The following is a 25,334-nucleotide window of genomic DNA, read 5'->3' on the forward strand; positions in this document are numbered from 1 at the left end:
TACTTCTCATCCACTCAGGCATTCCTGGGCCCCTCCATCAAATACTGTTCTACTGGTTTTACAGGAGTGGCAAGACCTGGGCAGCTACACCTACCCTTAGATAACACTTCAATTTGCACATGTCCTGTAAAGATTAGAAATCACAAAGGCATATGCTAGGTGAGGTTACAAGGACTGCTTGCCAGGTGTTTAAGGGTATCATCAAGAAGAATGTTCTAGGAGTTACAGGGAAGCATGCAGAGGGTGACAATCCAACACCAGCTGGGCAACACAAAAGCAAAGTCAACACCAACTAGGATAACTCCATCTCTGCTTCCAACCTGAAGAACTTGTTAACCATTTCCAGCCATAACAAAACCAAAAAATCCTGCCTATCCTATAACATATAACCTGTGCCAGGGACGGTTCAGACTGGATATCAGGAAGCATTTATTTACCGAGAGGGTGGTCAAACACTGGAACAGGCTTCCCAGAGAGGTGGTCGATGCCCCAAGTCTGTCAGTGTTTAAGAGGCCTTTGAACAACACCCTTAATAACATGCTTTAACTTTGGTCTGCTCTGAATTACTCAGGCAGTTGGACTAGATGATTGTTGTAGGTCCCTTCCATCTGAAATATTCTATTCTGTTCTAGAAGAATAATGAATTGTACACTGGAGACACAAGTCATATTTTCCTTTGGCAACCAAATAAGAGAATTAGCTTTCCTTGAGCATCAGAAAGACTAAGAAGGGAACTCCAGAGGAGACACATATCTGGAGAATGTAACTGTTCACTAGAAGAATGCTCCTTAATCAACATCTTTTCTCTCAAAGAGTTAAACATGAAATGAAAGGTTAAAAGGAGGACAGAACTCAATCAGACCTGCAAGAATCGGAACTAGAAGATAGTCTTTACAGACACTCACACTATAGCTATGTTGATTTATCAATGATAACTGTTCTAAATAATATAAAAAAATAAATTCCAAACACCATGTTAACCTGAAAGGTTCAATTCTTACTCTTCCTAGCATATGAAATAACTAATGCTGCCCTCCCCAGCTCATAGATTAAATGATACATCAAACAAAAGAGGCTGAATTAAACTGCCCAAAGCTAATGAGGGGCAATGAGTTTTAACAGCAATAATTAAAAATCAGGATGTCCTACCACCACACTTTTGCTTCTATCAGTAGACAACAGTTTATCCGTTCAACTGCTATCACAGGGAAACAGAAATGTGAATGCATTGGAACACGGTGTTTCCTATTAGATTGTGCAAAATGAGGAAAATATGCTTTTGACAAGTGACATTTTCTATAGAGGAAGATAACATTTTTATAGAAAATATTAAGTCATTTCCTTTTAACATGTGGCTAAAACGATAGTCCCTCTCTAGCTAAGAGGTCGGAGAACTTCTGTGGCTAGTACAGACAAACATTTCTTGGTTTATTGTTTGAAAGTCAATATTTCTCCAAATAAAAGTAGCCTTGAAAGTCTATTCCTTTCTACAACCCTTATGACTCCTCAGAGAATGAAAATCTAGAAAGAGCTACTTGAAAGAAGTTTGAGCAGTCTTGGCCTTGATCTTTTAAAAGGCTTTTTCCCTCTCCAGACTAAACTTCTTTTCCTTCTTAGTTTTCAATGTTGCTATTTACTATTCCTTTTGACTTTACCAAGGCACCAGGCAGGTCCTGAAGTGAAGCTAAATCCTGTGATAATTAACTTCAGTTCTGTCTTAAAACACAAGTAGAAACACTTATTTATAAACAAAAATTGCATTAAAATCACTAGTGATTTGAACTATATTTAACAGACCATTAACATCCAGTTACTGTATTTACTGTTTTGCCATTGAAACGAATTGTACACACAAACAACATACTAAGAAAAATATGTTTGTTTCTTCCTAGGCAAATCTTTCTTCCCTTCACTGGTTGCCCAAAATTGAAATAAAAGCAAGCACTGAGAAGAACTGTGCTGACCTCTGTTAAAGGGTGCCAATAAATGAAAGTGCTTCAGTTTCAGTTGCCACACAGATTCACGCAACTGGCATATATAATCACGGTGATTACAGCACAAATAAAAAATAAGATGGAAAATTCTTACCAAGTGGCTAAAAGACAAAGTCCCTATTGAAGAAATTAGTTGTATGTTTGTTTACTTTAGGGCAAATAGCACCTACGTTACAGAAACAGCACTTCTATTTCAAGTAAACTTCGATTTTAAAAAACCCATGCTCTTCAGTGTTCTCTTTCATGTACTTCATATAGCTTCATGTAATTTCAACAACTTTTTTAGTTGCTCAGTTTTGTGTGTGTACAAAGCCTTTCTTCCATCTATCCTTACTAAGGAAATATAACTGTAAATACAGTTGTTTGGATTGTATTCTGAAAAAAAGGGAAAAATTGGGATCTTTCCTGACCTGGCACAGATGAAATTCGAAAAGGGCATTAAAAAAACACAAACCAAACCCAAAAACAAACACCACTCCTCCCAAACTCTCATAGCTCCTCTATCCTGGAAAGTTGCTGGGTTTTGTGAATGTTTATTGAATATATAGCATAGTATTTCATTTACTGATCTCAGAAGTATCTTACAGAACAGATGAAGATCATAACAGATCTGCTGGAAAACGGCTCTAAAGGTTCTAAACATTCAAAAAAGTTTATGGCAAACCCCTTTTTTATTCCATTAGACTGCCTTCATATAGCTTCTCTGACAAAGACACTACTTTCCCTCTCTCATTCTCATGCTGCTTAATTATTCTATATTAACTAGGGAGATTTAAGTCTTAATTCTTTGAAAGTCAGTTTCCCCACTATATCATCCGTATTGCTCTACTCAAATTGAACGGGCATTTCAGATTGGTTCACAGTGTTGCTTCTACTCAATTTTCTCATTAACTTTGATAATAAAACACAATAGCTATATAAAAACTGTAGTTAGAAGCAAGTATGTTTGAGAATTGAATTCAAAATTAATCGTAGCAATAAGTGCTCCAAAAGGTGAAACGTGAAATTCACTGAAACAGAACACAACTTTTAGAATAAATTAAGGACATCTATATGAAACAGGGATTAACTGGTCACTCTGTTCTGATGAAAGCCATCTCATAAAGAGACAGAAAACTGATCCTGAGTCCGAGTGTTTTTTTCTCCTCAGATATAATACAGTAAGCATTACAGGCACAGACAATTTGCTATGTCCTACCAGACACAACTCAATTACAGCCATGTATTTTTGTTTTGTGCACAACATCCACAAAACAAGATGTACACAAATAAGAGAACCTAGATTACAGTGAGGTAAGAGTTTTAGAGAGGAAGAGATAGCACTACAGGTGGTAACAGTCATTCAGCCTAGAAAAGGTTGCCATACAAACAACCAGGCTGTCTAGAGATGTGGAATCCTCAACCTTTTAAAGCAGAAATTAAGCATGTATCAGGTTTAAGGACAGGTAAAAAACAGATAGTACCTAGGATAAAGATAATTTTATTTTCTATATTGTTGCAGGGTTTTCGTCATCTTTGGGGGTTTTTTGGGTGCTTTTTTTTTGTGGATTTTTTTTTGTTGTTGGGTTTTTTTTTGTTTGGTTTTTTTTTTTTGGTTTTTTTTTTTTTAATACAAGCAGCTTCACAAGTCCTGGAGAAAGAAAAAATCATGCTGAATTCTGTGAAAAGGAAAAGGATTTCTTTTAAATCATTATCTTTACAGAGTTGAACAAAACACGAAAACTGTAGAAACACTGGAATTTAAAGAATGACTAAACCTAATCCATATATTTCTTAAAAACAATGAATCTGTTGATCTTTCTGATAGTTGGTGTAAAGATACTAACATTTAAATGCAGTCTTGTAATGTATCTCATTTCATATTGATAAATAATCTTCTACAAATTAATACAAGCCAACATGAAAACTATCATGGCCATACAAAATCAAAACATGTAGTGCAATAATAAGAATTTGCAGATTAATTTCCATACAGAGAGGAGAACGTTGATCTTATTTTATGAACAATTACATTTACTACCAAAATGAAGATGCAGTGATGGACAGGGAATTAGATGACAGAGTAGCTACATGGCACTATCTAAAAACTACATATAACATACCATTACGAGTTCATTAGCTTGGAAGAAACAGGACAAAGCCTACGATGATGTTACAGGAGCTAATAAACAAAAAACCTGTATGTTCTTTTGAGAAAGTGCAAGTGCAATTTCTCTACAACTGTTTGCTGCTTCTGCTGATGTGGAAGCCAAGATACACCTAAAGAAACCTGGAATATTATCACCAGATTGCTTCAGAATGTCCTTGCCTTACCACAGCCAAGAAAAAAAAAAAAAACAAAAAAAAAAAACCGATAAAAGTACTAGTTGTTGAAGACATAATTGACTATCACATGATTTGCTGCAGAAGGAAAGAGACAGCAGATAAAGAAGGTAGTCAATTCATTTAGCTATTATCACTTCACAAAGCCAGATCACTTCCAGCGAGCAGAAATCTGTTCTGCACTGTTTTACGTGCAACACTTCACGGTTGGAACGGTGCTGTTTCTAAAGAAAGTGAAAAGAAAATGTTTGTGTATACTTCCATTATCCAACCTGACACCTCTGCAGAAAGAAAAATTACCATGCTGTTGTGATGTCTTATAGCACAGACTCATTAGTAGCTTACCATTTCATAAGCTAGTCTTACGTACAATCCCATTAGTGGATAGCCTTGCTATGAGAGCATCTCATTAACATCCTCCTGACTGTTTACCTTACATTCAGCTTTGAAATAAAGTACTAGGGGTAAAAATATCTTTATACATGTTTTCTGCTTCTATGTCAGATATATGGTTTAGGAGGTCTCTCTCTTCAAACATGTTAAGCCTGTTGTCCTCCAAGAAGTATCCAGATGCAGGAGCGGTTTATCTAATTTCACTGAATTTATAAAAGTGTCTGAGCATGAACACTTCTGACATTGAAGTGGCATTTCTCAAGGAGCAGTGGCATTTAAACGCATTATGATCTTCACAGCAGGAATAATGAGTTTTTGAGAGGAAGTTCCACATGCTATTTTCAACTTCTAAGCTTCCTAGTTGTACTGCTTATTCACAGCTTTAATAAACAATGATAGACATATACTGCCAGGCATAATCTACTCTTCCACATTTAACACTACTATAAAAATACGTTTCAGTCAGCTGCCAAATACAAGAGGTTTGTCTGGGAATAAACAATATCTTTTATTAGAACATACAACAGAGTTCAGACAAATGTTTCACATAAAAGCTGGTTTTAAGCACTCAAAATACACAATGATCAGTCCCCCAAGTGTCTGAAAAGCTTTGAGTTTTAAGCTTCACTACAACAAATTTAATTTGATTTATTCATTTTTTGTTCTTGTCTGCAGCAAAACACCAGAACATACCTCAGGTAGAGGTAGAAAGGCAGTTGAATAGACTATTTTAGGAGGATGGATAACTCCCATCACTGCAGCACTTCATTATAAACACTCTAGACAAACATTGGTAAGGAATAACCTATGAGTCCTGCCTTGGGATGCATTAATCTCCTTTTAAGCTTTATGAGAAGTAATTTGCCTTTTTTGATTTTCATATTTTCCTTCTAACTGAATAACTCACAGATTGTTGTTACACTTCAGAACATGTGCACAAGTTTGATTACAAAGTATAACAAACATTTATAACTTTGACTATACAAATTTATGTATCTTTTTATGATCTCATGTAACAACTTTAAACATATATGAAAAGGCAGAAATAACAGAATACAGTCCCTTGAAAGGGAGATGCAAGAGGAATGAGGCAATTATCTAAAAATTGCCCATCTGAAGAAACAAGTGTTCAAGACTTTCTGATAGCTGAATTTCATAGTGAGATGGATTCCATAATTTAGACCTGAGGACGAGCAAGTTTTATAGCCCTCATCAATACAAACTAAATTAGCATGGTCAAAATATTCAGTTAGGTCCTAAATCATATCAACGCCAGAAGCAAACTCAAATAGAATGGAAATTAATCCATAAAATTTATGAAACAATTATTGTCTGTGCGTATTACATACTTGTGGTCTCTTTGTTATCAAACCTGCAGGTCCAACCAGGAGGTTAATTAAGAACAGAGCTAATTGTTAGAGCTTCAATAATTGTCATCATTAGAAAATTAGAATATCCAGCAGCTGTATGAAAATGTTGCATCAGTTGGTTTTATATTTCAGAAGGGAAGGATGATGTAGCTTCTACATTATTCTGTGTTAGATACAAATGACAGAGTTCAAATCCTTTCTTTGCTCTCTTTGCTTTCTTTGAACTTCCTCCACGAAGTTGGCCAAACTGTTATATCATCTTTAATGCATTTCTTACCTGCAAAACACTGCCTTATTCACAGCAATGGAACAAAGATGAATACATTGAGAAGAGTGTGAAGTAGATATTTTGGTAAGGGGGATCATAAAATGATTGTAAAGAGGTACAAAATAGACACTTAAATTTGGTCAGGTTTTTTTGCCCTTAAATGCACGAGTGAGAACTCAATCAGATATAAACCAGAAGAGGCCTATGTTAAACAAATCACAATCCCCCCCCAAATTAATCACTGGTGTAACTTGATTGAAATTAATGAAGCTGCGACCACTTAAATTCAGTGGTGAAACAGTACTCAAGGCTAAATCCCACTCTCCCCTTTCCAACAGGAAGTTATTAAGGTAATTAATTTCAGCTCTAATTGTGTAAATAGATGCTGGCTAGATGAGTTGTCTCTAATAATTTACACATACTTTTGATTAACAGATCTTGGAGTGGTTTTCTGAAGCACACAGTTACCAGCTTTTCTGCTAGAATTTGAATGTATGTTCGTAATAGTTGAGCCTGTGAACTAAGCAGCTACCAAAACAACATTGGATAAAGGGTAATTTTATATGCCAGCTGACATAAAATCTTCCTGGGATCAAATGTGTAAGCTCTGCACTGTGAACATCACTTTATTTTATAAAGATGTGAATAAAGGAAGATGTCAAAATATTACCACACAACTTAAAAAATTGTAAGTTTCAGGACAGATGTGTCCCTAATTGTTTATTTTGCTATTAGTCAACTGTAACACTGTAACAACAGAATGAACACCACCTAAATTGTTATTCAGGTCCAGCTGAAGTGTTGGTCTAAAGGGGTAAGATCATCATGCTCTCACTTTGATGCCAAAAGCACACAAAATTCCAAGTTTTAACTATTAGGAAAGAACCTCCAAAATGTACACTACAAATTTCAATATTATTTCAATGACATATTCATCAAGTGAACCTAAAAATCTTCCTAACATGCTGATATTACAAAGATAAAACAAATACCAGGATTTGTTGTTTGTTTGGGGTTTTTTTTTGGTGGTGGTGGGGGGGGTGTTTGTTTGTTTGTTTGTTTGTTTTTTTAATCCTAAAGTTATTTTGAATTAAATCTCAACTTGTCCTGGAGTGTAATATTATCTTTCCAAACAAAACAAGAAAAATTAAATGAATCTTATGGACAGAGCAAAGCAGTGTTAAAGCTCACATCATAAGGCCACATGTTAGCAATTCAGTTTGGACAGATGGAGCAAGAGTTTTGGAACAAGAGTAGAAAAAACTTCATGCTCCTAAGCAACTCTGTTCCTAAAAACAAGCGTGCAACACACCAAAATTCATCTACAGAAATATTTGACGCTAACATCACTTCTCATCTGCGCTTTCCTTGTAAGTTAGCAACACATTTTCAGAGACATCACAGTTATACAGTAGGTAGATAAGTAAAAAAGAGGGAAAAAAAAAGATCTTCAGCGTGACAAGCTCTTGAGCAAGATAACATTGCCAAAGTGTTCAAAATACTTCTGACAAGATATACACACAAACACAGGCTGAGTGAATTTGAGAGTCAGCAGGACGTGCTCATCAGAATTCAATGAAGAGGAAATTCTGAGAGAAGTAAACACAAGATGCACCTATTTGAAGGTTTTTACTCCTGTCCACAAAGGTTTAATAGCACACTTCTGTGCACGCACAGAAAAAATATTTGCAGTAAATTTAGTGCTGATGAAAGATGCCAGATTGATAGCCCTAGGGACTGAGTTTCTCTGGATACACAGAACAGATATAGCACAGAGTGAGAAAGTTTGTACCCCAGCCAAAATGCCTTACAATACACAGCTTATGCAACAGCCTTCACACTACGGTACCCTTTGCCTCTCCACTGAAAATGTAAAAAAATATTGCAGCTTAGTGTTCATTATAAGGGAAAATAAGACATGAACACTGTTATTAGCATCAGCAGGGACAGAATTCGAGACATTGGCTCATTTTAAAATGTTTATTTTTGAGCTGAGTGGCTCTTTTGTCAGCTGTGAACTTTGCTGCAGTGTTTGTGAGGCTGCAAAGTCAATCTGCACCTGGTGTGAAAATGCTTTCCTATTAAGCGGCATGTTATTACAACAGAAAAATAGCAAAGGAAGAGTGGTTTAACAACAATTTTTTTTTTCAAATAAGCTTATATTAACATGCATGACCTAGTGCTCAGAAATTATCTCAAAGGAGAACTAACTTGATAGTTTCACTTAACTGGTACCTGAGCAATTCCCCTCCAGTGATCTGCAGAATTGATGTAGCCTGCTTTCTGTGGACAGTAATTCCCTATTAATCAGGTTTTCAGTGCTAAGCTGGAAGCTACACTGCCACATGGAGCAGGCAGGCTTCCAAGGAACCCTGGATTCTTATGTCCCTTACTACTAATAGCTTGGCCAAATAGCAAAAAAACTTCCCTCCACCCCTCAAATTCAAGTTTACACTGAAGAGCTGAAGAGATTACACATAGAAAAGCACTAAATTAAGGTTTATAGAGCATAGAGGCTCTAAATACAAAATTGCTGACCTCATTATAAGGACTGATCTCTTAGAAGGAAGATGTCCAATACAACCCACAGGTTGCAAACTTACTGGATCTCAAACCAGACTGTGGCATAGAATTAAATGCTACTTCAGTCCTTGGAACATTTCCTTTGTGCATGTATGAACTTGGTGTGGGGGACAGTGATAAGAAGGGAATAAGACAAAAGGTAGAGGCTACCCTGTTACCCATTTTTAAAAAATAATTCTTCCTAGAGACTGTTTTCCTGAGTCCACAGCAGTTACAGAATGTTTGAAGAAATCTCTTGCCACCTCTTCTTCCATTTTCCAAAGTATTATAACAAGATCATTGATGTATGCTCAATAATGTAAGTGAAAATTATAATTCTGTGACACCCTGCATCTCAGCAAGGCACAGAGACATTTCTGCCAATTCAAACATGTAGCAGGTTATTTTATTTTCACATTATTGAAGCTAACACAATGAAGTGATTCTTTCAGCTCTTTTTCTAAACATTAGTTCTGTTTTACGTTTTTTTTGTTTGGTTGGTTCTTTTTTTTTTTTAAATCACATTAGAGGTGGTATTTGGTAACAGGTAAGCCTTTCAATATATGCATAATTAAAAAAAAAAAAAAAACAAGAACAAAAAAATTTTCACAATGAGTTAATGATAAAATGGGATATGGTATATAAAACAGAAAGATAAAAGTTTCTGGAACAATTATATGCTAACAAACTTAATCTGTATTGTAAGTGAAATAAGAGACTCTAATGATAAGTATCATTACCAGGACAAGAAAAGTTATGATCCTGCAAATTTTCATTCACATACCTCTTGGTTTGGTTTTTTTTTTTTTTTCTTTTTTTAATGGGAATTGTACTGAATTTGTACTTAAAATGAAGTATGGGCATAAGAGTTTGAAAAACTGAGATCAAGATGTATATACTACTGCAATTTTACCCCTTACTTAGAAATGCTGGTTAATATTTACTACAGCTAAGTCGTTAATACATAGCAAAATAATACTAAAAGACTAATATTTTAATAAATAAACTTTAAATGGAGCCAAATAAAAGTAAATGCAAAAGACATTTAGAACTCTTAATAAAAATATCTCTTTACTGATCTTTTTGACCCATACAACTAATGAACTCTTTTGATTCAAGCATAGGCTAGAATCCAATTAAACAGGTAACCCTTCTGATTCCTTCTCTGACTTAATTCAAAACCTAATAATTAGGAGGAAGCAATAATTTCAAAGCATCCAACAATGACTTCAATTACAAAGACATAATGGTCTATGAGGTAAGACTGTAAATTCAAACATTTGCATGTGACAATAGCTGGATTAAACTAGAAAAATATATGCCACAATCAGCCATTAACTTGAAAATAACTGTTCAAATGTTTCTGGGATACACTTTAATGTATTAAACAACTTTTGGCATTGTAATTTCTAAACAAAAAAAAAGTAGAAAACCTACCATTTTCCTAAGGTTTCAACAGTTTCTCAAGGATAACGATCAGATCAGAAAGAGGTAGTCCTTTATGCATGCAAGATTCAGTATATATAACTGGCAGTTCTAGGAGTGAAATAAAAAAAAAAAAATCATAAACTCATTCTATAGAGATCTATGGTTCAATGCAGGCAAGTGCTAAGCTAAAGTAAAAAAAAATATGAAGAAAAGTGTATAATTTCTAGTGTATTAAGAACATCAGGGCATTTGGGCTAGACTTAGCAAACACTCATCTGAATAATCTCAATTACTCTGAACAGCCCATTCAGAGATGACTCTAGCACTCCAGAGTGCTCTGACTGGCAACAAAAAAATTCCAAAGTTCTTCAATTAACTTTAAAATAGACAGAATACAACATGGTAATTTAGTAACTATATCTAACCTTTCTGTGGCCATAGCGATCAATACACTTTGATAAGGAATACTGAATTAGGACACTATTAAACACCTGCTCTATGAAAACCAAGTTCTGCTCAATGTTCTAGATGTGCTGTGAATTACTGAATTATCAGACTAATTAGTAAGAGAGTAAAAAAGCTATTAAAAACATAAAGTCCAGTTTAAAAATGGATTGAGGTCTATCCCATCATCCAGCTGAACAGTCTGACCATTTCCCTCAAGGCACAGGGAAGACTATTACAGTACTTGGTGTAAAAGAGCAAAGTACTTAAAAATAAACTGTAGATATGAAGAACTGCTGCATCCAACAAGGCATTTGCAACCTTTCCTAAATTCAGCCCAGCCCCTCTTCAGGCCACATGCAGATTCACCAAAGAGAACAGCAAAGCCACAATTCTCTGTCCCAGGTTCTGTTTAGTAGAAACACATCAAACAAAATAACTTTGTTTAGTCATTTTAGGCACGTGTTAATTTCTCAGGTTACCAATGGAAGAGAGATATAAGAAATCAAGCAATTTACACAAAATCATAGAGAAAGTCTACTTTTGAGCTGTTAATTTCAAGATTACTCTACTCTGTGACTGAAAGATCACTCTTGTCTTCTGCACGAACAAGGCAGGGAGTAGGGAAACACGTTTGAGAGGATTCTCTCTCCTCTTCTGCGGAACTCCATCACACCATGGCCACTCACCTGCCACTGACAGGTTTTAGCACACCCCTGAAGGATGAACTCCAGCTTTGCAGAACTTGAATATGTTTTGAAGATGATCCTAAAGTTATTTCTCATTAAGGCATCAGGGAAATTGTTGAAAGGAGAGCGTTGCTGCTACTGAATTACTGGTTTTACCTAAAACGTAACTGCAAGACAGTATCGGGCAGAAAGAAGCCGAGAACGGCTGATGAAGAACTGCCGGAGCCAGGATCCTGCACCTGCTGAGGGCGGCAGGGCCATACGAAGAACCGAGTCCCGAAGTGATTATTTAGCTGCAGACGCGGAGATCAAAGCCTCCCGTGAAACACCCAGACAAACCTCAAACTAAATACGTAGCTCCTGGGATTTCCACCAACAAACCGAGCAGGCATCGCTCCACCGGCGCCTAGCACGGCGTTTCTTGCCGGTCGAAGAAGCTTCTTTTTCCTCCTCCTCCTCCTCACCTGCACACGGCCGCCACACGCCCTCTCGCTCCGGTTTGCTCCGGGTGAAGGAGCCGCAGCGCCCGTACCTTCCATCCCGGGTTAAAGGCGGGCAGCGAGCTTCAGCCCGCCCGGTACCGGCCTCCCTCAACCGCCGCCGCCGCGCGCCGCGGCCGCTTAACCGCCGCCCGCCCGCCCGCCTCACGGCGGAGCTTCGCCACCGCCGCCCGGGCGGGTGGCGGGAAGGTGCCGTCCCCGCCGCCTCGCCTTAAGGCGAGGCGGCGGGGACGGCACCTTCCCGCCACCCGCCCGGCTGCCCTCAATCCCCCCGCCCCGCAGCCCGCGGCCGGGACGAGCGGAAGGCGGCGGCGGGGTAAACATCTCCCCTTCCCCCCCTCTTCTCGGGGATAAGCCCCTGTCAACTCACCTCAGCTCCGCTGCGGCTCGGGCGGCCGGGACCCGTCAGCTGGCATGGCGTGGAGGTGAGGGGGACGGTCCCGCCGTGCTGCCGCAGGCTCCCGGCGGTGCACGGCTGGCACCATAGAGAGGACGGCAGGAGGAGACGAGAGACCTCGGACGATAGAGCAGAGGAGCGCTAGAGAGGCCGGCGGAGAGGCGGAAGTGACGCTCCCGTTGCCGCGGGGATCGCGCACCCCAGCTGCTTCCTCGCTTGGGGCCGGTGGCGGCGTGGTGATGCTCGCAGGCCAGGCCCCGCCGGGCGCCGCGGGTCGCTGCCGCCGACTCCTGGCGGCGGCTCTGGCGGCGGGGCTGCGGCCGCTGCTCTGCGGGCTGTCGCCGTGCTGGGCGACAGCCAGGCGGGCGGTGGGGCAGTGGCCGAGCCCGGGCCTGCGAGTGCCGGAGGCGGCGGAGGCGGAACGGCTGGTGCAGCAGGTACAGCGGCCCGGCGTGCCGCTCCGCCGCTTCATCGCCTGCCCGCGGCTGGCGCGCACCGTGCAGCGCTGCCTGCAGGCCGGAGCCAGCCCCGGCCCCCAGCCCGTCCTGCTGGAGTGCGCGCCCGGTAAGCCGCCCCGGGGCTCTCGCTGCCGTCCGGTGCTTCGCCGTCCCCGGGGCCGCCGGAGCGCGGCGCTGCTCGGCGTGCCCCGGTGACCTTGTGGGGTCTGTGGGAGCTGCCGCCCTCGCTGCCGGCGGTAACGGGCCCCGTTCTGCTCTCCTCCGCTCTGCCGGGGCCGCGGAGAGGTGGTGGTGCTGAGGGAAGGGGACGGGGCCCTGCCGCTCCCGGGGTTTCGGGCGGGGCTGGCGGCGCCGTTGTGAGGCAGGCGGCGGGGCTGGCATTTATACAGAGCTTTGGAGGGAATGAGCGAGTGCTCAGCCTGGAGACGTGAGTCACTGGTGGTAAAACTTTGATATAGAGTTAGTAGAGATGTAGATTTCTGACCAGGTAATACTTTTTGGTTTTGTAGGTAAACTTTACTTCTGTCAGTAAAAGCATGCTTAAGGCTGTTACATAGCCAGCCCTCTGCAGTTACTGAAATTTTTTTTTACATTTCTGTAGAGGGTATTTTACCTGTAGAGATAATACAGGTAAGGTTTCAAAGTATATTTCAGTTGGCAGAAGAAAAAGCAGTAGAAACACTTGAAACATTGTATCTAATGTTCCTCAGTTTCTAATTGTAATGCTGTGCTTGGTGTAATTCACTGAGCAATCTCAGGCAGGCTGTGTGTAGATCTCTTTACTAACTCTTGTTTTGAAGTGTGTTTAAACAAATTATCTCTGTTGAAGGTGATATGTTCCAAGTGTTGTGCTGGGAAAATCGCTAAAGGAAATCACTTTAAAAAAATGCACTTCTTTTTTCTTTTTCTTTTTTTTTTTTTTTTTTTAATTTTCCCCTGTCAGGTCCTGGAATCTTGACCCGGACTCTGCTCAATGCAGGTGTTAGAGTGGTAGCTCTAGAAAGTAACTCAGCCTTTCTTCCAAACTTACAGGTACACTTTTGATTTGGTAGCCTATTTCTAAAACTTAATTAAAGGGAAAATAATAAATTAACTTACAGTTGTGTAATAACTGTTGGATGAAAAAGGAATTAGCCAGTGATGGTTACTTGTAGCATGTGAAATAACGCTTAATAATAGTGGTGTTTGGTTTTACATTGTACATTCAGCAACAGGCTATTTTGTAATCAATTGATTTGACATTTTGTGTATGCAGGAATTCATAGTCTCCTATGAATAGTTTCATGCACGGATTTGAGGCTAATACTAATCATAGTCATTGTAGTTGTGTATGTTTAAGCAAGATGTCCTTATGTAGCTTTCAGAAATCTGTAAAAATAGTCTTGGTTATTCTGATTATCTCATGGTATTATTTAATCTATTGTTCAACAACTGATTCTATTACAACATTTGTAATATTAAGACGCTTACATGTGTTGTCCTCTCTTGTTCACCTTGGCTTTGTGAGGATTCAAAGGTGGTCAGACACAGAGCTGCAGAAGTACTGGAGGGATTATGTTACAGTGCTGTAGAGTAGACGCTTGAAACCAAAGACTCTAAGCTGACCTAAAATGTGTATAAGAGGCATTCTCTCTGCATATGTGAAGAATTCCAGTTGTAAATCATTAAATGCAGTAGTTTGCTTAGTTGAGTATAGCTGTTTTTTGCAAAACCCTGCATAACATCTTACTAATTTAAGAATGTGTTTTAAAGCAGTTGAGTTGAGCAGCACAAAAATGTCACAATGCCCTGCACAATGAAAGAAACTATTTTTTTTATCAGCTATAAGAAGCAGCTCTGAGATTTGACTCTTGTTGACTGAGTAACCATTTTAGGTAGTGCTTGAATATTTTTTTGTTTTGTTTTGTTCAGTTTGTTTTGCAAGACAGATTTCTTCAACTGAAACTAATTTTATTCAGTCCCTAGAGAATAGCCTGGATGGCCAATTAAAGGTAATCTATGGCGACTTCTTCAGACTGGATCCTTTGGTGACTGGAATGGTGAAACCACCTGCCGTGTGTTCTGACAACCTTTTTGACACCATGGGTGTAGCAGCAGTTCCTTGGAGGGCAGGTATATGTCTATGATCACACATCTTACAAATACATTTGAAGGGTGCACAGGCTGTTTGGGAAAATCTTTGGGATTTGCTTGAGCTATATATTCAATTTAATATATATGCTGGATTCAGGGATGTTATTTCCTATGTTTCAGCTTTGTTTAGGTTCTTGATAGCTTAAAAAAAAAAACCCTTGTGGCAATATGAAATCTCAGCTATTTGCTTGTCTTTAATAAAGATTTAATCTAATGCAAACTGGACTCAGCTTTGACTAAAGCTCGAATTGTATTCGTTCTTGAACAACATGAGCTGACAGACTTTCTTTTCTTAATTGTTTGTAGTTTAGACGTGAGCATTAATGAGATTGTCTACATATTGCAAAATGTTAAAGATACTTTTACACACTGTTGAAACAGATGTACCTGTGAAAGTTTTTGGAATCTTGCCACAAAAAAAGGAAAGGAACATGCTTTGGAGGCTCCTTTTTGCCCTGTATGAATGCAATTCCATATACAGATACGGAAGAGTAGAACTCAACATCTTTATGAGTGAAAAAGAGTACAAGGTATGTGTAAGAGATTTTACAGGTAGTAAAGAACACAGAAGCATTTATATTGTATAGTTAATGTTTTTGCTAGTGAATTTCTTCTTCTGCCAGAAGTTTTGTCTTGTCTGTTTCCTACTTGTTCTCTTCTTGCAGTAATAGCACTGTCAAGAAACATTCTGTTGCCACATAACCACAAATCTTCCAAACACGAAGGCTGGTTCTTGAGAAGGATATGCAGCAGCAAACTAGCTGCTTTCCATTGAAACTTGTGAGGTGCTTAAATTCTGTAATGTACTTTTGCAGCAAAACTGTTTACTAGTTGCAGGTAATAGTCAATGAAGACTGAATTCAAAATGCTTCATGAAGAGGTTTCAGAGTTGCTAAATACTGTACTCGGTGAGATGCACTTGCCCTCTTGAGCCACTTTTGTATGCAGTATTGAAAAAAAAATGAGGTGAAATAAGAGTGATTTACACATCTTTTTATTAAGGTTCTGTACACTAAGGTGCAGAGCTGCTTTCTGGGTTATATGTTCCTAATTTACGCTGTCCCAAACCTCTAGAACTGTAGTTCAAAGGTACCTCTTCCTTCTTTCAAACTGTGAGGTTCATACAGAGCCACAATCCTTTAATTACTTGAAGTAAGCAAAGACTTCCAGGTGTGCTTCCACAACCTGTGTTGTGGCTAATACCCTACTGAGAAAAATTAAAAGTCTTAAGTATATTCGTCTGTGAAATGACAGGTTGGGCACCACTGAAATATCCACTTAAATGGTATGTTCTTAGTGGCCAGATTTTTGAGCACATAGGGGGCAGCCTATTCATTTAATGCAGTCACTGTGTTTTTTATTAAGTTTTCTTGTTTTATTGTGAGCCCTATTAAATGAGAGTTGTGTACCTAAGTAACAGCAATCGTTACCTTCTTTTTTGTTGCTTGATCATATGATGAGGCTCTCAATGTATTATGAGAAGTTAAATCTCTCTGCTACAATTTACTTCTTTATTTGCCCTGTTTGAGAATAACCACAAGTTTTCCTTTTTTCTTGCCCTAAGAGTTGTCCAGTCTGTAATATTGATCAGGACGATGACTGTGCAAGCTGTGTAATGTTCAGTGAGGTCACTTGATGTTTGGCTTACTCTTCTTGTATGTCTTATTGGGAATATTATCTTATCAGTGTGAGCTGATAAGTCTGTCCATGTTATGGTTTTTACACAGAATTTTATCCCTGTTTCTCTTCTGTATGAAACTTCTCTGTATTAAAAGGGAGCAGAAAGTATAAGCTGGAAATTCCTACACGGTTCAGTTATCCAAATAACTGCTGTGAAGAAGTACTTAGATGCCCATAGTATCTTCTAATGATGTATTCTGACAAGATGTACTAAAATAATTTGAGGCCTAATGTAACTTTACCCTGAAATTTTAGATTTAACTATGAATTTCTTACCACTTTTTATATATATAAGGATTTTGCTTAGATAAAGAAGCAATCTTAGTTTTTGCAACAAAAATGCTCTTTGTTTGCCATTTTGTTAGGTATTAACAGCAAAGCCGGGGGAAGTGAGGGCCTACCAAGCACTTACTGTACTTTGGCAAGTAGGATGTGAAATTCAGCTACTGCACATGGTAAGTTTTTTGTACCAGCTGACATGGTCTAATGCTATGGACGTGTTTTTAGAAAAGGGTTTATAGTGTTTTACTATCGTAAACTAATTGGAGCTAATTTGATGTTTAAATTAGTTGGAGAAGTATTGAAAACTTCTGGATAAACAGTCACGTTTTGTGCCAAACTCTTTCACTTGAGCAGCATCATTATTAACTATGATGTCAGTATTTTCATTACAAGACACTCTACTCCAAAACATTTATTCTCAGAAGCTGGTAGATAAGGAGATGTTTGCGCAACAGATAAGTCTCTTCTATCTTGGTGTAAGGGTTGTGTGGGACTAGAAGACTGCTATTCCAATATGTCATAGTCTGCTATGTCCTCTGCATTTTGCCATCGTGTACGCTTTCAACTTCCTGAGCTGTGTTTAGTAGAAATATGTTTTTCATGGTGCCTTTAAGTTCCAAGCAGGCCTGCTTCTCCTGCTAGTCAATAACTATCTTACCTTGTTAAACATGCTATGGTTTAGTTTTAAAAAGTTTTTTAATTATGTCCTCCCACCTCCACATGAGCACATGGCCATCAACTTTTACTTACTTTATGCTTTTTAGATTTATCTTTGTTTGTGCTCTGTTTTTCTAGGAACCTACGTTCATAGTTTAAATGTTTTGCTAATCTAAAATTGAAAGTTTCACTATCTATTGTCTTCCAAATACCTTATACCACAAGGTATATATTAAGGTAAATATCAAGGAGTTGAAGAATAAGATGATGCTCAAGGAACCTATTAAATACACATGCACTGGTCATACAGTGTTTGCTATACATCTGCTTGTAGCTGCTTCAGAAGACTAGTTATTGAGCTGGTGGCACTTTTTTTTTTTTTTTTTTTTATTCAGTACAGCAGCTATTATGGTCAGCTGTCAGTTTTCAGCTTTGGTTCAGATTTTGAACTTGAAACCAATAGGTAGCCCCGCTAATGTATGGTAATATATACAAGTTATTTGATTTTAAGTAACTTACCAGTGCTACTCAGATGCTTTGTCAAGAATGTGATTAAGTAACGTTTTCAGTCTGGCCTTTGTGTGCTTCTTAGTTTACTTTTTTTTTTTTTCCAGTCCTAATATATTTACATTATTTTAAAGTAAATTTTAGAATTAGGGTAAAATTCTAATTTGACAGGATTGATGGTAAAATGTTTTTCCAAATTCTAACAAAGCACTTTAATTCTGTGATATACTTGCTTCCCCCCATAGGAACCTTGGTCATCATTTGTAACTAATTTGAAAAATGGAGGACTGGCAGTACCAAAAAGCAGGGTAAGATTGTTGTGTGCATTTTTCTCCTTTTGGAGATGCAGCTAAACCACTTTTAATTACAGGTTGAAATAATTTTCTAACAGCATTTACACATACATGTTTTGGCTATGAATAGTGTATTTTTAAAGAAGTGTTCTTCTAATTAAAACTTATGGGCAGCATGTAGATGCATCAGAAATGGGGTGAAGAATTGCGTTAGCTTAGAAACTAAAATAAACTGGTATCTTTATTGTCTATGATGGAAAAAAAAATACAGTGAATAAATAGCATAAAGGGATGTGAACAGATGAAGTATTTTTCAAAATAACTTACTAACAGGGTCACATCTACCTGCTTGAACAAAACAAATGTTGTCACAATTAATATTGGTATGCTTCTGGTTTTCATTAAAATGGTTACTCACATGGGCAGTGTAGATTTCATGTCTAGTTAATTGCTGAAAAGTGTGAGTCTTGAAGCTGACATTTGAGAAGTGGAAAAATACCATGTGTAAAATACTTTACTTTTATCTTTTAGAAAAGTGTTTGTATAAACTTTGTATAATATAATATATAATATAAGAATATTTTTATTTAATACCAATAATATAAAAGCATGTTTACTTAATATTTGATTTTACTCTCTCTAGAAGACTGCTAGGGTAGTGTATTGAGTGTTGTTTGAAATGTGACCGTACAATGTAAAAGTAAATATAAATTACTGTGTGCCTTAGACAGGTAGGTGTGTTGCTGTAAAGCCATGTAGAGAGGAGTATCAGGTGGATCATGTAAGACTTATTGTGACAGCCTGAGGAGAAGTACAAATAGTGAGATCTATTGGATGACAGATCATTGCTGCCACTACAGAAGCACATTTATTTCAGTTAAATACTCCACCCCTTCCCAATTTCATAAAATCCTCAAGTTGCAATATTGTCTTAGTGTTGCACTCAAATAATTCCATCTTTATGTACAAAAGGCAGGTAGATCTGATACCTTTCATACTATCGGAACACTATAGGCCGTATAATCTTTTGAAAACTCACATCAAGCCTGTGTTGCCTATTTTGACTAAGAAAGTTCAGTCTTAAAAAATAAAATTGAAGTGATAGTATGTCTGTTTTATTTCTGATTTTCTTTTATGTTTCGGGGTTGGGGAGAGGTAAGGAATCTTCATTCTGGAACAAAATTTTAAAGCCTCAGCGTCCAACAGAATAATCTCATTAAGACTTCTAAAACCCTTTAAGAAATGTTACTGGTGTCACAGATGAAACAGTTACTCTTAGCTAAAGACAGACGCTGTCTTAAAAATGACTTTTCAGTGGCTTGTTTTGTTTTTCTTGTAGTGGTTGCCAAATGACCATTTATGTTTGGTACGACTGACTCCTCAGCAAAATCTGTTTACGGGAGGCTTGCAGCCCACAAATTCATCTACCTTTATTTTCATGGTGAAACAGTGTCTTGCTAAACCCAAGTCTAGACTTACGGATAAATTAAAGTAAGTAAGAAAAATTACAGTTTTTATACTTTTTCTTCAAAGAAATATAGGAAAATGTTAAAATATGTTCTCAAAACAGTATTTATTTGTAGCTGAAATACAGCTTTTTTTTTTTTTTTTAAATTAATTATCTACATGTAGAATAGAAGATTTCATTTTTGCAACCCACAATACAATATTTCGGGGGGCTGTTTCTGGCCTGTATTCACAGATGATAAAAACTTGAGGTTTGACAGGAGGGCCGACAAATATTGAGAATGCAGATGTGCAGCAATCGTATGTACCTCCAGTAGAGGCGAGGTCACATATCCACAAGAAGTTTTCACTCACTTTACAGACATCATAATAAAGTCACCGAGAGTTTTGCAGGTACAGAAATTAAAAGCTGAAAAAAAGTTTATAATGGACATTAAAGTAATGCTGCTGAAAACAGCTGAATGTTGTTGAAGGTGGAGTGGGGATGTCCTCAAATGGCTTTCTGTGATCTAATTAAAAAATTAGGCTTTAGACTTATTTACCAATTATGCAACTCTCTTTAATTATTCTTTTTGCTATTACATTGGAGCTATTCACTTGCTTTATGATCAGTAGATTTCCATTTCCCATAAATGCGAAGTGTTTGCAATCTGGAAAGCATTGACTTCAACTTGTTAATGAAAATAATAAATATAGTTCTCATTTGCTGGTAGTGGTTTATGGAAGTTAATTTCCAGAAAACAGAGAGAGGGGAAAAAAAAAACAAAACAAGCTAATAAATTCCAGTAACTCAGTTAGCAAAGACAAATGCAAAGAGCCTTAATGGATTTCTTTCTTAAAGCTCAGTGGTGTACCTAATCTGCACTCGATCCTTTGGCTGGGAAGTGGGAGCTAACCTTGAAGGCTTCTAATGTACATCTTCTGTGTATTTATACACCCTTTTCTTGTCTGGCAAATAGTTAACGTACGTGCACAATTATAAAAGGTCTAGTTTTCATAGCACTGATGTATATGGGGAGGCAGTGGACGCATCTGTTCATAAACAGAAGAAAATACCTAGGAGGCATAAGTCACACTAAGTCATGCTATACTGAATCATCTTCTTGAAGATGAGCTTGGCTTTAATTTCCTAGGCATTGAAGAATAACCCTTTTTTATGCTGTTGTCGTGGTTTTGTTAGTAAGGGGGGGCCTAAGGTGGTAGCTTCTGTAGGAAACTGCTAGAAGTCGCTCCCCTTTGTTCAGGGGACTTGGCCAGGCCTAGGGCGGACCCACTGCTGGCCAAGGCCGAGCCGATTGGTAGCAGAATGTCTCGTGATAACGCCTCTGCGATAACGTATTTAAGAATGGGAAAACAGAAAAAAAAAGAGAGAGAGAAGAGAAGATGTGAAGGAGCTGAGCGGGGGCAGAGGCGCAGAGGGGGAGGCGCGAGCCTCATGGGCCTTGCAGGCCTCACCCTCTGGCCTCTCGCCAGGCAGCCGATTGGGCCCGACTCGGTCCAGCCCAGCTGCAAGAAGTGGAAAGGAGATGAGAAGTGAATAAGATGTAAAAAAAGATCCTGAGAGACATCTACCAGCCTGTTGTGAGGAACGGCTGCAGACGCCAAGGTCAGTTCAGAAGGAGGGGGAGGAGTAATGCGGCTCCTGGCCAAGATTCCCCTGCAGCCTGTGGTGACGACCATGGTGGAGCAGGTTGTCCCCCTGCAGCCCATGGAGGTCCACGGAGGGGCAGAGATCCACTTGGAGCCCGTGAAGGACCCCGTACCGGGGGAGGTGGATGCCTGAAGGCAGCTGTGGCCCGTGGAGGGCCCGCTGGGACAGCTGTTCTGGAGAGACTGCACCCGTGGAAGAGATGACCCACGCCGCAGCAGTTCCACAAAGGACTGTGGCCCGTGGGAGGGACCCCACAATGGAGCAGGGGAGGAACGTGAGGAGTTCTTCCCCCGACCATGAAGCAGCGGCGTAGAACAACATATGATGAACTGACTGCAACCCCCATTCCCTCTTCCCCCCTGTGCCGCTCGGGGGGGGGAAGGTAGTAGAGATAATGTTAAGCTTGGGAAGAGGGAGGGGTGGGGGGAGGTTATCTTGTTCTCTGTCTCATTATCCTGCTGTTTGTAGTAATAAATGAATAGTTTTCCCCAAGTCGAGTCTGTTTTGCCCATGACGGTAACTTTAAGGATTTCTCCCTGTCCTTATCTCAAACCTCGAGCCGTTTTTCCTTATATTTTCTCTCCCTGTTCTCTCAGAAGGTGGGGGGAGTGAGAGAGAGACTGCGTAGTCTGGTCCTGATCAGGGCTGAACTACGACAGCTGTGATACCTGTTACTGGCTTAGGCAGTTGGGCCAGAGGAGGGAGGGAAGGCACTCGCCATCTAATGAGGCAGCTTATGTAGTTTGGTATTGTCTGTGTCTGTTAGCAGAGGTTTTTTCCTGTTTGCAGTACGCACTGAAAATAACTTTTGTTGTAGGAAGATGTTAACTTCTTCTACAAGCTGTGAAAGAGTGAAATGGACCTTCAGATACTGTTTCTTACTCTTTAATTTTTCACAGAAAGAAATGATCTGTTATGATTTTGTTTGTTTGTTTCAGTTCATGGAGCTTGGACAATGGTGGCAAATTACTGAAAGAGCTAGAAATTCAAAAAAATGCTGAAACACGTGACTTATACCCAGAAGACTATAGGCGTCTTTTTGAGACTTTGCAAAACTCTAATATGTTTGCTGAAACCTGGTTCCATGACGAAGCCTTGGACAGTATAAGGAACATAAACTTGTAAATCTGAAGCTGATGTCTTTTGGAAGATCACCTTTGCTTCTGGAAGATTACTTTGATAAGAAATGATTTAAATAAAATCGATCATACTGTTAGCTAGATAATTTCCTGTCCAAACAGGAAGGTAAATCTAGGAAGTAACAAGAGCCCTTCTACACTGGATGAAAGTAATGGATTCACAGTTATTTGATCGCAGTCCTATCTAGAATGCACAAACTTTGCATCTTTTCCAGGAGCATATTGGTGACCTGCTGCTTTTGGATCTACCACTTAAATGAAATTTTTTGTTACACTGCTGTATATTTACAACATTTGGAAAAAAAAAAACAAAACCATAGGTCTTTGCAACCACTGAATCTGCAGTCTAAGTCAACATAATGTTAATAAATCAATAGTGGTGGGTTAATAGAGGACAAAGTAATGACAGCATGATAAAACATCAATTAAGAGTTAGTTGGTTTTTTTTTAACTAAAGATTGTTACGTCTCTGGGGAAAAAAGTTGTAACAATTATTTCTTTTGAAAATTTGAAAAGAACACTGGGCAGCCTTTTCTTGTTTACAATATATGAACACCTGTGTGCGTACAGGATTTATCTTATTTTAAGTTTAAAAACAAAGTCATTGGAACATTCAGTGCTGAATAAACAGTTCAGGGAAAAAAATCATCTTACCTGCAACCTTTGTCAATATGTATTTGTTTAATGTGTATTATATGTACAAAATAACTTACTTCAAAACCATATGCTATTAAAATTCTCTTTTTAGCCATAACCTGTTCCTCATTTCTCTTCCTGTCTTACCATGTAACTGTTCTGTTGTTGTCTGATAGTGCTGGCAGGCTGTACTGGTTCTGTGTTCGATACTGCCTCCTCTGGGAAGAGCTGTTGCAAAAATATGCTTTTTTTTAGCACAGCATGAGTTAATGAAATGCCTTTTTGGTAAAGGCTGAGCTATTTTCACACTTTGGAAAGCAGCAGCGACTAAAACAATGCAAACACAGAATTGTATTTCTTAAGCATAGTGTGAGGTATAGGTGTGACAAGAATTCTGTATTCCTCCTGCATTTCCTTCTGCAGAAGAAGAATTGACTTCAAGCATCTGCAGTTCACTCTGCTAGCTAGGCTGCAGCTATCTGTTTAAACTGCTGCTAAGCCTTTGTAATGTTATTATGATTAAACTGCTGGAAAGCCTGAGGTTTAATTTGTAATCTGTGTCAGAGTGTTACTGGTGTTCTGGTGTAGGTTATGAAGATTTGAGGCTTGCTTTTTGTTTACATATCTTACTATTTCAAATAACTTGCATTATAAATTCACCATGAATGGCAAACTTGCATTAACAGAAGCAATTCCACCTTTTTTCAGTATCAGTAGATGGCAACTGTCTTATTTGCTGGTCTACAAGAATGCAGTGTCTTGTGGGCTGATTCCCCACCACCTTGAATCAAATACCTTGCTCTTCTTGCAGCATGCTGTCTTATATCAACATACCAGGAAAAGTAGTCAATGCCTAAATATAAGACCTCCATTGTTTATATAAACTTATTTAACTGTAGTGCTGATAACATTTCAAACATGAACTGGAGAAAAGAAAATTATTTGCTGTGATTTTTTTTTTTTTAATGCTGTTGGAAAACAGCATTTACTGAGCCAATGCAGATAGTCCCAAGGTAATAGCAGGAGTCTGCAAGTGGAAGGAATATTTTTTAACGGGGGACTTGAAATAAAGAGATCTAATGCTAACCAGAACTCTGCTGTTAAGCCTAAGAATAAGCAATGTGTTTAGCCCTGATCACAGATGTGAAATGAAAAGAACAATTGCTGTCATTATAAAAATGGTTTCGGTATTGATGGAAGAGGTGGGGAAAATAAAGTGGCCATTACTGGTGTAAGTGAATAAATATGGGGGAGTGAAATTGAAGTTGGTCTATGGATTTGATTAATTGATGCTATGCACTCAGTACTTCCTGCTGTTGCAGGTTTACAGCTTCTGTAGGATAATGGTGAATGCAAACTTTCACTGAAATTTTAAATTGTATATAAAGATTTCTCATGCATTTTTGTTATGATTTTTAACAACTCTGTAGTACTTGTGTTGCTTTCTTTTGCCTATCTGCCTTTGCCATATTCCTCAATATGTTAATGGAAAATTGAGCCAACGTGTCTTCAGTAATTTTTCATTCATGTAAATGCAAAGACAAAACTTGCAATTAGGAAAACAGTATATAAATTCAGGCTAATACTTAGGGTTTAATCACCCTAAAAAATGCTATTCAAAGAAAAAAAATGCATATTCACTCAAAATGTAAAGTGCTAGAGCTTCTCAGAGGATAAGATCTTCACGCTGACTTTGAGACCAAAAGATTTACAGGAACTACTTTTCTGTCATGGTGGGATAGCAAAGTTTCCTGTTTCTGAACGTACATTAATTTGTGAGTGAGTTACTGTGCCAGATACAGTAAGTAATAAAATGTATTTTGACAGCACAAACATTTGAAAACTCTGCACAATTCAGTTGGGTTTTTTACATAGTTTTGTGTTATGGCACTATTTATATACAAGATATAATTAATAGAGTGTTAAAATTACATTCATTAGCTGCAAGCTTTTGAGCAGATTTATTTCTTCCTATGTTTTCCTGTCTTTGTGATCTTGGATGAGATGAAGGTTACAACATGCGTACAACATACTTAATAGAAAGTCCACAGTATAGCATATTCC

At 38.5% G+C, this 25,334-nt stretch overlaps 2 protein-coding genes across 13 annotated transcripts in view; one reads left to right on the forward strand and one right to left on the reverse strand.

Annotated features, from left to right (window-relative positions):
* The window catches only part of CNST (consortin, connexin sorting protein), a 54,190-nt gene extending 41,697 nt beyond the window's left edge, over nucleotides 1–12,493 (reverse strand). For 2 of the 12 annotated variants that reach the window (XM_086743895.1, XM_086743884.1), the window contains exons 1-2: nucleotides 11,471–12,125; nucleotides 10,347–10,445 (exon numbers count right to left, since the gene is read on the reverse strand). The gene's annotated coding sequence lies outside the window, so the exon portion shown is untranslated. Of the gene's footprint in view, nucleotides 1–9,145; nucleotides 9,162–10,346; nucleotides 10,446–11,470; nucleotides 12,126–12,340 lie in introns of those variants that run through there. The other 10 variants (XM_086743892.1, XM_086743886.1, XM_086743888.1 and 7 more) reach the window with 10 other exon arrangements.
* A 105-nt stretch (nucleotides 12,494–12,598) lies between these two features.
* TFB2M (transcription factor B2, mitochondrial) lies at nucleotides 12,599–23,388 on the forward strand. The gene is made up of 8 exons (XM_086745628.1): nucleotides 12,599–12,931; nucleotides 13,769–13,857; nucleotides 14,784–14,937; nucleotides 15,340–15,488; nucleotides 17,004–17,093; nucleotides 18,330–18,392; nucleotides 19,717–19,868; nucleotides 22,434–23,388. The coding sequence occupies exons 1-8, from the start codon at nucleotides 12,607–12,609 to the stop codon at nucleotides 22,618–22,620; spliced, it is 1,209 nt and encodes a 402-aa protein (XP_086601754.1). The 5' UTR covers nucleotides 12,599–12,606; the 3' UTR covers nucleotides 22,621–23,388.
* Nucleotides 23,389–25,334: the final 1,946 nt, after the last annotated feature.

Source organism: Chlamydotis macqueenii, chromosome 3, assembly GCF_036417535.1.
Source record: "Chlamydotis macqueenii isolate bChlMac1 chromosome 3, bChlMac1.mat, whole genome shotgun sequence".
Taxonomy (NCBI): domain Eukaryota; kingdom Metazoa; phylum Chordata; class Aves; order Otidiformes; family Otididae; genus Chlamydotis; species Chlamydotis macqueenii.